The sequence below is a fragment of the Stenella coeruleoalba genome (genome assembly GCF_951394435.1).
Source record: "Stenella coeruleoalba genome assembly, chromosome: 8".
In the NCBI taxonomy this organism is placed as follows: domain Eukaryota; kingdom Metazoa; phylum Chordata; class Mammalia; order Artiodactyla; family Delphinidae; genus Stenella; species Stenella coeruleoalba.
The window spans coordinates 13619704-13635788 of NC_137154.1; the positions used below are offsets into that span (position 1 = coordinate 13619704).

At 43.6% G+C, this 16085-nt stretch overlaps 1 protein-coding gene across 2 annotated transcripts; it reads left to right on the forward strand.

The window, feature by feature from the left end:
* Positions 1-31: 31 nt before the first annotated feature.
* HARBI1 (harbinger transposase derived 1) lies at positions 32-10829 on the forward strand. 2 transcript variants are annotated; one of them, XM_079928482.1, is made up of 3 exons: positions 32-141; positions 1249-2067; positions 7232-10829. In XM_079928482.1, exons 2-3 carry the CDS (start codon positions 1398-1400, stop codon positions 7609-7611), a joined length of 1050 nt encoding a protein of 349 aa, XP_079784608.1. In that variant the 5' UTR covers positions 32-141; positions 1249-1397; the 3' UTR covers positions 7612-10829. The 2 variants fall into 2 exon arrangements, with proteins under 2 accessions (XP_079784608.1, XP_079784609.1); XM_079928483.1 differs by lacking the exon at positions 32-141 and adding an exon at positions 401-1009.
* Positions 10830-16085: the final 5256 nt, after the last annotated feature.

The window sequence follows — 16085 nt, forward strand, 5'->3', positions numbered from 1 at the left end:
CTTGGGGCGGGCGGTGACGCGAGAGGGCGGTGCCTACAGAGAGCGCCGTGGCGGCTTGTGCTCGGCCGCCGGTTCCGGAGGAGGGCCGGACCCGGCTGGGTGGGTGGGAAGTGCGGCTGGTAATCTGGCAGCCGCCGAGAGGTGGGTGAGCGGCCTCGGCTGACTTTGAGTGGCCGGGGCAATCACACTTCCGTATTCATTTCTAAGACATCTTTTTAAAAGCCTTAGAGGTGGAGTGTCCTCTCAGCCCTAGCTCTCCCAGCCTCTTCTTTTGCGCCTTCCTTCCAACCTATCTGGTCTTCCCTACTTCCTTTACCTCAGCCTCACGATTTGGATTTCTTGGGGTGAGGGGAAAGGCTTTTGTTACAACACAGAATCTCCCGTCTACCAGCCTGGGTCGTGGGCGGTTTTTTGCCCCTTCTTCCCTTGTTAGACTAGTTTGAACAACGACACTCCCCCCTCCCCACCCCCATCTCTTACCCCTTACTTATCAGGTGGAGCCAGAGGGCTTTGGGTAATGAATCCTACCGTGACTAATCCCTGTCCTGGGTAGCTATGACTTACGTCAGTTGCTTCGTGGCCTGTATAGTTAGGAGCAGACCTCTTTTACTTTGTGGATAATTATGCCATCACCTCCATTAATCTTTTGTTCTTCCCAATGCAAATGCCAGGCATTAAATGAGCCACCAAAATTCAGCTCCCATTCTCCTTCATACCAAAGCAAGCCTGTTGTATTGCCATGAGTTAGTGGAGAAAAACCGAGTTACAGTTATAGCACCTTTTTTTTTTTTTTTTTTTTTGTACGCGGGCCTCTCACTGTTGTGGCCTCTCCCGCTGCGGAGCACAGGCTCCGGACGCGCAGGCTCAGCGGCCATGGCTCACGGGCCCAGCCGCTCCGCCACATGAGGGATCTTCCCGGACCGGGGCACGAACCCGCGTCCCCTGCATCTGCAGGTGGACCCTCAACCACTGCGCCACCAGGGAAGCCCTGATGTGGATGATTTTTAAGGTCTTTATTGAATTTGTTACAATACTGCTTCTGGTATTTTTTGTTTTTGTTTTTTTATGTTTTTGGTTTTTTGGCCGCAAGGCATGTCGGCTCTTAGCTCCTCCACCAGGGATCAAACCCGCACCCCCTGCCTTGGAAGGCGAAGTCTTAACCACTGGACCGCCAGGGAAGCCCCTGAATCACTTTAAAGTCTTTGGTAGGTTTCTAATGTTTTTCGTTTTTTTCTTTAACCTTTACAGAGAGAAGATTATAAATGCCAGAGCCATTTAAATGATGGTTAGCTGTTGAATTCTGACACTTCCTTAAATACCTTCTTGCACCAACATCTTCAGTGGGAAGAGTTCAGGAAAAGTAGCAGAGGGAAGGAGAGACAACAGTTACATGTACCATGGCTATACCAATAACAGTACTTGACTGTGATCTCTTGCTATATGGCCGAGGTCACCGCACATTGGACCGCTTTAAGCTGGATGATGTGACAGATGAATACTTGATGTCCATGTATGGGTTTCCTCGACAGTTCATTTATTACTTGGTGGAGCTCTTGGGGGCCAGTCTTTCTAGACCTACTCAGAGATCCAGGGCTATTAGCCCAGAGACACAGATCCTTGCAGCACTGGGCTTCTATACCTCAGGTTCCTTCCAGACTCGGATGGGGGATGCTATTGGAATCAGTCAGGCATCTATGAGTCGATGTGTTGCCAATGTCACCGAAGCGCTTGTGGAAAGAGCTTCGCAGTTCATCCGCTTTCCAGCTGATGAAGCCTCCGTGCAGGCTCTGAAGGATGAATTCTATGGGTTGGCAGGGATGCCAGGGGTCATAGGGGTGGTTGACTGTATCCATGTGGCAATCAAGGCACCAAATGCTGAAGACCTTTCCTATGTGAACCGCAAAGGTCTTCATTCTTTAAACTGCCTCATGGTGTGTGACATCAGAGGGGCACTGATGACTGTGGAAACAAACTGGCCGGGGAGCCTCCAGGACTGTGCTGTGCTGCAGCAGTCTTCTCTCAGCAGTCAGTTCGAAGCTGGGATGCACAAAGAGAGCTGGCTGCTTGGTAAGTCTGCAGGTGTAAATGCTTCATTTTTGAAACTATAAAAAAAAAGTTTGGGCAGAGTAGAATGAAATATAGGGGTCTATAGACCTGAGACTCAGTTCTGTTCTGTTTTAAGCACGACCTCAGATGAGAACTCTCTGAGCCTTAATTTTTTTTTTTTTAAGCAGGACTGAAACAGAAGTAATGTCTTTTTTTTTTTTTTTAAGTCTTTATTGAATTTGTTACAGTATTGCCTCTGTTTCATGTTTTGGGTTTTTGGCCTCTAGGCATGTGAGATCTTAGCTCCCTGACCAGGGATGTAACCTGCACCCTCTGCATTAGAAGGTAGAATCTTAACCACTGGACCACCCCAGCCTTAATTTTTTTAAATCAACGTTTAAAGGACACTTGTTAACATTTAAAAACATACAATTTGACCCAGCTCTTCTTGGAGGTACATGTTCAGAAATATGTAAAACAAAATTACAGGCATTTGCATCGCAGCAATGTTTTGTACTCACAAACAACAATAGCAACGACAACCCTACAAAAGCATTCCCCTTAAATATAGCCAAGATACTTATCAATGCAGATCTGGTTAAATATAGTACATCCATACAATTGAGCCTTAATTTTTATCATCTGTAAAATGGTGAAAATAATGCTAAGGGCAGTAATACCTATTGTTAGGATTAGGGAATATATATGAAAGTTCACTCTAAAGTATTGTGAAAATGTATTATTTTTGCCATTGGTGATTGACACCATGATATCTGTATGAAAATGATAGTAGACAGTGCATTTATTCAGTTCTTATGGAAACTCACTTCATAGATCTGTTTGCCTGAGTGCCCTCGGAAAGCCTGGCTTAATGATCTGAGTAGGACAAAAACCTATTCAGTACTGAGCAGTGCAAACTGATGTGACTGTAGAGCTGGGAGGAATACAGTTAGTTAACAGTGATAAAACCCTCGAGCCTGGCAGCTTTTTTGTTGTCTTTTTTTTTTAAAAAAAAAGAACCATTCTATGTAAGCAATAGGACAAGGGTTATCTTGTACACAACATGTTATGTGGGAGATGAAGGCACATTAAGGATTGGAAGACCTCTCTTTAAGGCCACTAATCATGTCTGCACTGCACATGTTCATAACACAGTGTTTTACATGTAATAAACACTCAGGAATTTTTCTCTTTAATGTGCTGATTGGCAGTTAAAGAAAAACCTCCCCTTGGGACTTCCTTGGCGGTCCAGTGGTTAAAACTGCACGCTTCCACTGCAGGGGGCACAGGTTTGATCCCTAGTCGGGGAACTAAGATCCCACACGCCACACGGGGCAGCCAAAAAAAAAGAACCCTCCCACCCCTGCCCACTGTTCCAGGTGAGGAGAAGAGACTGCTGTCACACTGATTGGTTTAGAGCTGCCAGGGTACCATGAGTAACATCTTGGAACTTAACTGATTTTCTTCAGTTGTTGCTTCTTTTTTTTTTTTTTTTTTTTTTTGCGGTACGCCAGCCTCTCACTGTTGTGGCCTCTCCCGTTGCGGAGCACAGGCTCTGGACGCACAGACTCAGCGGCCATGGCTCACGGGCCCAGCCGCTCCACGGCATGTGGGATCTTCCCGGACCGGGGCATGAACCCATGTCCCCTGCATCGGCAGGCGGACTCAACCATTGCACCACCAGGGAAGCCCCCAGTTGTTGCTTCTACACACTGTTGTCAGTGCCCCACCTTCTCGTTACCCTAGTGGAACTTTGTCTTAATCCCACCTTTTGCCTACTCTGAATTTTCAAATTCCATTTTCATACAACTCACACCAAGAAGTGAAGGGAAGACTGCAAGTGTCTCATCCAACTACTTCTTCCACAGCTGGGGAAGTACTTGGGTTCCAAGCTGATTTCTTATGAAATCACTTTGGTACCCTAACTCTAAAGCCAGCTAAGGGGACTTCCCTGGTGGCGCAGTGGTTAAGAATCCGCCTGCCAATGCAGGAGACACAGGTTTTAGCCCTGGTCCGGGAAGATCCCACATGCCGCGGAGCAACTAAACCCGTATGCCACAACTACTGAGCCTGCACTCTAAAGCCCGCGAGCCACAACCACCGAGCCTGCATGTTGCAACTACTGAAGCCTACACGCCTAGAGCCCATGCTCTGCAAAGAGAAGCCACTGCAATGAGAAGCCCCTGTACTGCAACGAAGAGTAGCTCCCGCTTGCCGCAAATAGAGAAAGCTTGCGCGCAGCAACGAAAATCCAACGCAGCCAAAACAAAAAAAGAAAAAAAAGATGGTTGATTTTATCTTAAGAACACCATCAGATTTGTAGAATGGTACTAGATTTGCCAAACCTAGAACTAGCTGTGATTCCCCCTTTTTTTTTTGGTTTGTTTGTTTAGCGTATTTTCATCTTGGGTGTCATCCCTTCATGTCCTCATTCTCGTATGCCCCTTCAGAGGGCATCACCTAATTCCTCTTCTCTAAATGTACCTGCTCCTACAAACAATTCAGCCTGAGTTATTTCTTCAGCTCTTGGGCTAGTCTTGTTAAGCAGCTTTGGGTAAGATCTGCCAGAATGTCTCTTGGATGACTGATCATGTAAGCAATTGTAGTCTGTTTAGGAATTCTGTTCCTAATCCCCTCCCGAGTGTCTGTCTGCCAGTGGTGCTTGGATTATAACCAGTTAATGATGATGCAGCATTTTATAAGAGGTCTACATTAACTAGCTTGTCTTGTATGTCTTCCCAATTAAGGCTCATACTGTTTCTTAAGAGACGTTTAACAAATATCTAGTATCTCTTTGTTTTGCTAGTCATCTTAAATGTTTTTCTTACTCTCTTTTACAGCATTATACCATTGTTTTAGTGACTTTGAGTCTGACATTATTAGCATTTAGTGACTAGCTCCTTCCTCTTCCTGTGCCTAACATATCAAAGGATGGGTGACGTTTATTTTTATTTTCTCACTTTTAAAATAAGGTCAGTAGTATCTGCCTAGTGGAGTTGGGATTGGACAAGTCATAGATATTATTTTCATTATTATTTACAACATCAGTTTCTAAAATTCAGTATTTAGTAGGGACAAGTTCAATTAAAATAGGTTGTACTTAGGAGGAAAAAAGTCAGCTAAATATACAATTTGAAAATTTTGTGAGCCATCTCAGATATTTAAAGTTAATCCAGTATTCCTAAAACTAATACAGTGTTATATGTCAATATCATTCAAAATAAAGTTGGGACTTCCTTGGTGGCACAGTGGTTAAGGATCCGCCTGCCGACACAGGGGACACAGGTTCGAGCCCTGGTCTGGGAAGATCCCACATGCTGCGGAGCAACTAAGCCCATGTACCACAACTACTGAGCCCACGTGCCACAACTACTGAAGCCCGCATGCCTAGAGCATGTGCTCCACAACAAGAGAAGCCACTGCAGTGAGAAGCCCATGCACCTCAACGAAGAGTAGCAGCCAAAAATAAATAAATAAATAAATTTATTTTAAAAATAAAATAAAGTTAACCCATGGGGAATTCCCTGGCAACCCAGTAGTTAATACTTGGCTCTTTCACTGCCACAGGCCGGGATTCAATCCCTGGTCAGGGAACCAAGACCCCAGAAGCCGCATGGTGTGGCCAAAAAGAAAAAAAAGAAATGTAAGCTCCTAAAAGAAAGGAGTGCTATATGTTTGGAACAGTGCCTAGCACTCTCTGAACAATCCATAACTGTTTACTGAAATTGATGGTGGGTGAGGAACACAGCAACTATACAAGTTGGTATTCTTCAGGTCTATTTGTCTCAAATTTCTAAGGGGTTGTTCCTCTGAGACATTTCATCTTCCAGATTTAGTGAATCAGGACAATTAAACATTATAGAAACATTGCACTATTGTAATGGGACATTGCACCCCAGTTTTGTTTTGGTTTTAGCACTTCCCAGGATTATTCCATAAAGAAGTCACTTAAGGGAAATGCCTTGTGTATATTATTTTAATTGACTTCTGATTTTATTTCTTTATCCCTATTACTACTTGCATCATTATATTTATGGTCTCCTTGTTAATGTGAAATTCTACCTGTTCCTCTATTACAAAGGCGTGGTTCTAATGAATGTAATATCTAGGAAGGCAGAACACCTGAGTTCTCATCTCTGCTGGGAGTTTTCTCTTATTCTTCTTAGCACTGGGAGATTGAATGATTATTGTCTATGAAATACTCTGAAATCCCTAGGTAGTGCTTTCAAACCTGACATTTTAATGGTAAAGTCAGAGATTTTTCCTCACAAGTGTTTTGAGGTCTCCTGGCAGAATTCTCTTTTTCTCTCTTGCACTCTTGCTCTTTAGAGATTTTGAAGACTGGCTTGCTATGTGATAGTTTCTATTAACCTTTTTTATTTTAAATTTATTTTATTTAGTTTTGGCTGCATTGGGTCTTCCTTGCTGCATGCGTGCTTTCTCTAGTTGCGGCGAGCGGGGGCTACTCTTCATTGCGGTGCGTGGGCTTCTCATTGCGGTGGCTTCTCTTGTTGCGGAGCACAGGCTCTAGGCACACGGGCGTCCATAGTTGTGGCTCGCGGGCTCTAGAGTGCAGGCTCAGTAGTTGTGGCACACGGGCTTCGTTGCTCCGTGGTGTGTGGGAACTTCCCGGACCAGGGCTTGAACCCTTGTCGCCTGCATTGGCAGGCGGATTCTTAACCACCTGTGCCACCAAGGAAGCCATATTAACTTTTTCTTAAAGAACAATATCTCTGAATTCAGAAAATCCTGGAATTCCCTGGAGGTCCAGTGGTTGGGACTCTGCGCTTCCACTGCCGGGAGCCCGGGTTTGATCCCTGGTCAAGGAACTAGGATCCCACAAGCAGTGCATCGCGGCCAAAAAAAGAAAATCCAGGAATTTCATTTCCTCCAGTGCCTTCACCTCTGTCCTACATTCTTTCAGACTTAGCTTTCTTTAGCCGGGTCAGCTTTTCTCTGCTGGTTTTAACCAAGGGTATTCCCAGCCAAGACTCACTCTGGTCTTCCTGCTCGTGACTAGCTATGGGCTCTTTATCACAGCATTTCCCTCTTCACTTCCCTGGTGTGCTTTGGCTCCGGAAGCTGTTGCATTTTCTTGTCCATTCTCTGTACATGCTCCTGGATTTTCCTTTTTGTTTGTATTCCAGTTATAAACATCTGTGATGTCTTTGGGCCTTCCCCACAGGTGACAGTTCCTTCTTTCTCCGCACCTGGCTTATGACCCCACTTCACATTCCCGAAACTCCAGCCGAATATCGCTATAATATGGCCCATTCTGCAACTCACAGTGTGATTGAGAAGACTTTCCGAACCCTCTGCTCCCGATTCCGCTGCCTGGATGGATCCAAGGGGGCACTGCAGTACTCACCGGAGAAGTCCAGCCACATCATCTTGGCCTGCTGCGTCCTCCACAACATCTCCCTGGAGCATGGGTTGGATGTCTGGTCCTCTCCAGGGACAGGACCCGTGGAACAGCCTCCTGAGGAAGAGTATGAGCACATGGAGTCCTTGGACCTAGAGGCTGACCGTATCCGTCAGGAGTTGATGCTCACTCACTTCAGCTAATGTGGAAGGTGGGGAGCGGGGAGGCTTTCCAGAAAGAGCTGTGACAAACTTTCCCTCTCACCACCCCCTACACAGTTCCATCATCTAGCATAACTGAGCGTGTGGACACTTGTCACAAACTGACATTTAATCTGCGTGTTTTAGAAAGGTTGAGGCTAGGCCAGAATATCTCGATTCATTTGCAAGTTTATTAACTAAACCAAAACCTCCGAGACAACAGTTCTCTACTATCCATTGAACACCAGGTTAGCACCACTCACTCATTTGAAAGTTCCTTGGTTGCAGACGTTTATATCGTGCTTACAAAATCAAAGCAGTTATCTAGAGATTTCAAAAGAAAACAATATTTGTCCTGAAATATTTGGATGGCATTTTAGCTTTTCTACTTTACTACCTATATAGGCATAATCTGAGGCAAGTGTGAAGAGTAAATTTCAGTTGGGAAATGGTCTTCTGACATCAATAAACGGCTACTAATGTGATTTTTCAGCTTTGTGTTTTTAAGAGGAGGTTAAGGACAGTCCAAAACCTCCATCTTAATTCTGTCTGTAATAACTGAGCTGTGACGTGGACCTAGTTCCCAGGGAGAACATCTGGACTCCAATCTCTTACTTCCAACCCTGAGTAGGAGCTAAAGGCTAAATGGGTTTAAGAATTCAATCAGCTTAAAGAAGACAAGTCAAATAGAGACAAAATAGCAAGCTTACACTTTACAGGGATCTAAAGACCCTGATAGATTGATGGGCAAAGGAAATTCACCCAGGTTTAGACAGTCCACATCTAAATAGATCACATTTCTTATGATCATGATGTTAGGATGTCTTTTGGGCCATTCTGCTTTGAAATTCCTTGTTCAGAAAGAAAGTTTAGGGGATACAGAAGACATGTATTAAAAAGGAGAGGTAAGGGCTTCCCTGGTGGCGCAGTGGTTGAGAGTCTGCCTGCCGATGCAGGGGACACGGGTTCGAGCCCTAGTCCGGGAAGATCCCACATGCCGCAGAGCTGCTAGGCCTGTGATCCATGGCCGCTGAGCCTGCACCTCCAGAACCTGTGCTCCGCAACGGGAGAGGCCACAGCAGTGAGAGGCCCGCGTACTGCAAAAAAAAAAAAAAAAAAGGAGAAGTAAAAGGAATATAATTTATTGGTATGAAATGAATTTTGGAGTTAGACCTACTTGAATATCTTCTGTGCAAAGTGATGGACAGAATTTCTCAGGAAATAAATAATCCTCCACCAAGTCTTATTCTAAAATTATACTGATATAAAAATAACCTGATTGGAATAATGAAAGTGTGAATTAGGTTCACACATTGGTGCCTTTGCTGGGACAAAATAGAGACTTTCCTGAGGATTGTTTTGTTCCCAGTTTCTCAGCCACTCACCCGTGTGATCCCTCTGAATTGTCCTCATGGATCATTTCCTACCTGTCTTTGGCAGTGTTAATCTGGTGATTTTCAAAGTAAAGAAATGAACAGCTGATGACCAAAGAAATGTGGAAATAAATTGAAGGTGACTCATCCACAAGATTAAAAACAATTATGGATTATTATCTGCTGTTTATTTCTACTCCAAATGCTATTTTCCATCATCATCCTACTCTGTAAGGAGTGGGTCCATTTGGCAGGAGGTTGAGCTTAACAAGTACAGTGATATTGCTGAGATGGGAGTGGACAATGAAGGGGTGACTGGAAACTTTTGTTCTATTTGTTATGCAATAGAGGTGCCCTGTTATGTTTTTTTCTTTGTAAAGTTTAACCTGTGACCCAAGCTTGCTTTGTCTCCCTGATAAGGCAATATTTTAACTCTCACAGTCTTTCCAAGTTTCCTGATGGGTATTTTTCCCTCTAAAGTTTTGGTTCTATTATGAGTATTGCATGAGGAAAGGCATACTGCCACCCGTGCATCTTAAGAGGCAAGGTGGAGTGTAATCTTGGAAAGTGCCTAGCATTTTAGCTTTAGAAAACCACATTAAAGGAAAATTGGGGTTTTCACAACTTAACTCATTAGATGGTGACATGAAGCCTCAGTGGGAGGGGCAGTCTGGGGGAGAATTCATTAGCAATTTCAAGCCTATTACTTGCACACCAAAGATAATTTCTAAGTGCTGAACAGACTGAACATTGGCTGGAAGTGTTTTTCCCTGGGAGCATTTTATTTCCTAATAATTCCACAGAGTAACTGTTAAAATCTATTCCTTTAATCTCCTTTCGACCTGGATTTTTATAGGCCAGGATTTTTTTTCAGTCCAGTTACACTTTCCTCAGAATGACCTAGGGGAGGGATCATGATCTGTATTTCCAAATTGCCAAGGGTTTGCTTATAGGGGCTTTTTATAGGTGCCTGAGAAGTCTTCTCTTGAGCTCCTTATTGTGGATTTATAGTATCTTCCTGGTATAGCTTTGGGACAAAGTCAAGGATTTCACCTGTCTTATATAAGCCTCATCTTCCCATAGATGATTCCATCTGGCCAGCATAGAAGTTCTCCAGATTTGCCCTTAGCTGTTCCAAGACAGCAAAAGTCCCAGGATATATTAAGGGAAAACTACAATATTGGGTTATCAGTGGTTTACTAATTCCAAATTATACAAAAGAGGGACCATAAACATATTCTTAGTTTAAAATGAACTAAACAGAGATGGAGCTCCTTTCTTGGACTGTAAAGGATCTATAGCAAGTTAATCTAATTTAGGGACAAAGAAACAAGACACAATTTTAATGGGATCATATATGAAAAAGTATAAGAGATAGGGAGGAATAAAATAGAGGCTATATAGATAATAGACATACTACAATTGTATCCCTACCTGAAATAATAAACTGGAAACTCAAGAACTGAGCTTAACAGTTGATTTCCCTGACAGTGTAGGGGAAGTTAAGAAGAGATCAAGAAAATAAGAAATTGGAGTTTTAACCACTGTGCATGCATATATCCTCAGGTCCCTTTTGCTCCCTAGATCCCACCCAGATTTTACAAAATTGTGGGTATAAGAGATAACGGACTCAGAATTAAGTTAAAATGGCAATGCAGGAAGGAAGAAAAAATACTAGTTGAAGGCTGGAGACACCCAGGAACCTAACCACATAAAATTCACAGGCTTTTCTTTTTTTAATGTGACTACCATCTAAGACCCTACTTCGTGATAATCAAATAGGAGGTATGAGATCTCTTGATATTAAACAAGAACAAGAAAAGTAGACCTTGAAATCACAGGCTGGTAAACTTCAAAAAGTCTTTTGGAAAGGAGTCTCCATGTTTGCCCAGCAAAACATTCAGTTTCAGTCTGTTGAGACTTTTTCTAACCCTTACATATACAGCTGTCTTTATAGAAGGGCTGATTTCCATGCCATTCTAGAGTCTTAAAATGTTCATACATTTCAATCCATTGATAAATTCCACCACTAGAAATTTATCCTATATAAATAATTCCAGAGAAGGAAAAGCCTGTTATGGTTCTGTGAATGGTTACCTGCTGTTCTGGGATCTCTCCTCTTCCCTGGGCTGCTCCTACATCACTACACAGCTTCTACCTTTACCGTCAAACCCAAAGTGTGTACATTATCCCACAGTGCCATGAGAGCAGACTACCAAAGAGCAATAGAATTGCAACGCAAAACCTACAAGCGGCTCATCATTTTGGCTGCTCAAGGCCTAACTCCTCTTCCTGGACTTCGCAATAAGATGACTCATGGTACTGCTACAGAATCTCATCTTAGGTTCAGGCCTGATTCCTACCACCCAATGTCGTAGGTTTCTCAGAGCCCAGAGCAAGATAAGGAACAGTCTCCTCCCATTCTCTCCTTTCCCCTCCCTTCACCCTTTATCACAGGCAATTCCCCCAGGTCAGTAAGTCCCAATCCTCATTACTGGTTTAGTCATTTTTAAAAAATTAATTAATTAATTAATATATTTTTATTTTTGGCTGCTTTGGGTCTTCGTTGCTGTGTTCAGACTTTCCCTAGTTGTGGTGAGCGGGGGCTACTCTTCGTCGTGGTGCGCGGGCTTCTCACTGTGGTGGCTTCTCTTATGGAGCATGGGCTCTAGGCGCGCAGGCTTCAGTAGTTGTGGCACACGGGCTCAGTAGCTGTGGCTCACAGGCTCTAGAGCGCAGGCTCAGTAGTTGTGGCACAGGGCTTAGTTGCTCTACGGCATGTGGAATCTTCCCAGACCAGGGCTCAAACCCGTGTCCCCTGCATTGGCAGGCGGATTCTTAACCATTGCACCACCAGGGAAGTCCCCTGGTTTAGTCTTTCCATATTCTTTCTACGTGATTGACAGTGGCTATATTTATTCTTAGGGTGACTAACTCTCCCGGTTTGCCCTCAATTGTCGCAGTTTTAGCACGGAAAGTGCTGTGTCCTGGGAAACCCTTTAGTCCTTAGCAATCTGGGACAGTTGGTCACCCTACTTCAGGGGAAGCATCCGCTTACCTTCAAGGGGGGTGACTCCTCTAGAAGAATCCTATCAGAATACAATAATCAACAATCAGCATAATAATGAGTTATTGAGTTTTTAACACCAAGGTGTAGGCTTCTGTGTTGCATCCCAAGATGATCTTTCCTTCTGCCCACCTGGTTTCTTTTTCTCAGGTCTTCCTCCAGTGTAAAAAGATTTGTGTGTGTTTGAGGGTTTCAACCCCTGATCTTTTGTGATCTACTCTTCTGTCCAAATAGACTTGATAAGAACAAATAGGAGTTTACTGTCACACTTGAAACAGTTTCTCTAATGAAACTTATCTGTAAAGATGCAACTCTGTCTGCAGAATAAACCATCTTTTGCATGGTTTCACAGAGCAGTCTAGCCTCAGTTTCTCAAACATTTCCATTTTCAGATGTTGATTTTAGGTTTATATTTGCATAACCTTCAGGTGTTTTTCCAAACATAAATGTCTCCAGATTTGAAAAACTGAAAACTTCTTATAGCCTCGAAAGTAGTTTGTTTAGTTTTCCTCACTGAAATCAAGGTTTCAAGATAAAGTCATTGTATGGGTCAAGTTTGAGTGAGGGCTGTAGCTTTAGAAATTAAGCCCCACAATCCTCCCCAAGAAGGAAGCTTCCCTAAAGCGTGTATTCTAGAAGTAGAAACTCAGCCCTGGGAAACAGTAAAGCAAAGTCTATTTGCCTGCTACTCAGCTGGCTCTAGGAATTTGGCAGACTGCTTATTTAGTCATCTCCTAGAATCCACTTGCCCCTGACTTTTCATGGGTACATGGCTTCCCAGGATAAAGACAAATTCCTAGTTAGGTGTGGCTATGTGACTAAATTCTGGCCAGTGGAATGTAAGTGGAAATGTCCTGTGCTATTTTCAAGATGTGTCCTTATGGCTAGGAGACATGCCTTTCCTCTTTCAGCTTCCTGCTGGTTGGAATGTAGACATGATGGCTAGAGCTTGAGCAGCTGTCTTGGATCTAAGACAAAAAAACACTTATTGAACATGTCACAGCAACAAGATAGAAGCCTGGTCCCTGATGCTGAATGGCCACACCTTACCCTAGATTTCTTTTATATGACAGAGAAATAAACCTCTGCCTTGATTCCTTACTCTTTTTTAAAAAAATTAATTACTTAATTTTTGGCTGCGTTGGGTCTTTGTTGCTGCATGCAGGCTTTCTCTAGTTGCAGCGAGTGGGGGCTACTCTTTGTTGTGGTGTGTGGGCTTCTCATTGTGGTGGCTTCTCTTGTTGCAGAGCGCAGGCTCTAGGTGCGCGGGGGCGTCCGTAGTTGTGGCACGTGGGCTCAATCGTTGTGGCTCACAGGCTCTAGAGCGCAGGCTCAGTAGTTGTGGCACACGGGCTTAGTTGCTCCGCGACATGTGGGATCTATCCTGGACCAGGTCTCAAACCCATGTCCCCTGCATTGGCAGGCAGATTCTTAACCATTGCGCCACCAGGGAAGCCCCTTGTTTCCTTACTCTTTTTGTTTATGTGCAGTAGCTTCTCTTTTTTTTAATAAGTAAATAATTTCATTTATTTTTGGCTGCATTGGGTCTTCGTTGCTGCCTGTGGGTTGTCTCTAGTTGCGGCGAGTGGGGCCGACTCTTCTTTGTGGTGCGTGGGCTTCTCACTGCGGTGGCTTCCCTTGTTGCGGAGCATGGGCTCTAGGCACGTGGGCTTCAGTAGTTGTGGCTCGCGGGCTCTAGAGTGTGGGCTCAGTAGTCGTGGTGCACGGGCTTAGTTGCTCTGTGGCATGTGGGATCTTCCCAGACCAGGGCTTGAACCCATGTCCCTTGCGTTGACAGGTGGATTCTTAACCACTGTGCCACCAGGGAAGTCCTGTGCAGTAGATTCTAATCATTAATAATAAGGTTATAACTGCCTCTTTCCGGGAGCTGCAATACCTGTTACACAGAAAATGTTTGGAAGCAACATACATATTCAAAATGGGAAGCATGTTCAGTAAATCCTCTCAATGGAATATTGTGCAATTGTTTAAAATAACAACTATTAAAGACTTTAATAGGGAAATTATATAATGCAAAAAAATAACAGTACTGTATCTCTGCTTAAATTAAACTTTAAAAATTATGTAGAGGAATTCCCTGGCAGTGCAGTGGTTAGGACGTGGTGCTTTCACTGCTGTGACCCTGGTTCAATCCCTGGTTGGGGAACTAAGATCCCACAGGCCACATGGCACGGCCAAAAAATTAAATAAAAAAATAAAATAAAATGAAAAATTATGTAGAATATTTCCAAGGACTTCATGAGAACATGAACAAATTAAAAGTTTGTGTTTTGGATGCAGATTGTTAAATTCTTTCTTTTTAAGCTTTTATAAATGTTGCTATAATGTTTACTCATTTGAAAAGTCCTCTAAAACAGTGATAGACAAGGGACTTCCCTGGTGGTGCAGTGGTTAAGAATGGACCTGCCAATGCAGGGGACATGGGTTCAAGCCCTGGTCCGGGAAGATGCCACATACCGCAGAGTAACTAAGCCCATGCGCCACAACTACTGAGCCTGTGCTCTAGAGCCTGTGAGCCACAACTACTGAGCCCATGTGCTGCAACTACGGAAGACTGCACACCTAGAGCCTGTGCTCCGCAACAAGAGAAGCCACCACAATGAGAAGCCCGTGCACCAGGACGAAGAGTAGCCCACTCTCTGCAGCTAGAGAAAGCCCGTGCACAGCAATGAAGACCCAAAGCAGCCAAAAATAAATAAATAAATTAATTATTTAAAAAAAGCGATAATAAAGCGTTTTGTCCTCATATTATGGATGCTGGTCTTATCCTGCATTTTATGCATATGAGTTGTTCCTTAAATATTTTCATGAATTTAAAGGATTAAAAAAAAATTACAGGGGCTTCCCTGGTGGCGCAGTGGTTGAGAGTCCGCCTGCCGATGCAGGGGGCACGGGTTTGTGCCCGGTCCGGGAGGATGCCACATGCCGCGGAGCAGCTGGGCCCGTGAGCCATGGCCGCTGAGCCTGCGAGTCCGGAGCCTGTGCTCCGCAACGGGAGAGGCCACAACAGTGAGAGGCCGGCGTACTGAAAAAAAAAAAAAAAAAAAAAAAAATTACAATAAATTGTAAATAAAGCTAATGTTTTAAGAATGTGGGCTTTCACTTTGATTAGATTATATGCTCTTTAAGGGCTGGGACTATCTTTTCTTTTTACACCTTTACTCTCCAAGTCTCCTCCCTCCTTCGAAGGAGGTAAGGTAAACTATTATTGCTCACAGTTGGTAACCCATATTGTAGTGATCTATATGATTTACTAAATTGTGCCTGGGATGAACATATTAATCCATGTTTGTGCTGACCATATTAGTCTGTCTACTAAGAGACTTCAGAAAAAGGCTACTGTGATGAAAAAATGTAAACACACTTCGTTAAGTTCAGAACCCAAAGAGACTTTGTTATTATGTAAGAAGCACACCTGTGGTTCCAGGTCTTTGGAATAAAATAAAAGAGAAAAGCAGTACGTGTATTATTATTATTTTTTTTTTCCTGTCTTAAGATCAGACTACAGAACCCTGAATTTTCCAGTTTCTCTCTGCTATGCTTATGGGAGCTAAATTGGAGCTTTAATAGAGATTATTCACTCTGTTCCTCAGTCTGGATTCTCTCATTCTCTCTGTCATACCTCTATCAATCAATCAATCTATCATCTTTTTCATTCACCTGTTTCATGAGGAAACTAAGGTCAAATTTGCTCAGTTGGGATAGTGTCGAGAGTCCATAAGGTAGTCGCTGAACTATAGTTAGATAACGTGTTATTATACTATGACTTGATCTTCAACACTCTCAAGAAAAATTCGGTTCTCTAAACAATTTAGACAGCAGGCAGCTGACACAGAAAATGGCAGAAGCCCCGTCTGCTTTACTCCGGGGCTTATGATCTGGGTTTGTTTATTTATGCCTTGGACAGGAGCCGGACCTTGAGTTGGAGCGAAGCTGTTTTTCGACGCTCGACTCTAGTTCCTTGAACGATTGCCTGGGCGCTCCTCCTTTGATGTCTGGGCGTTCGTGTATTCGGT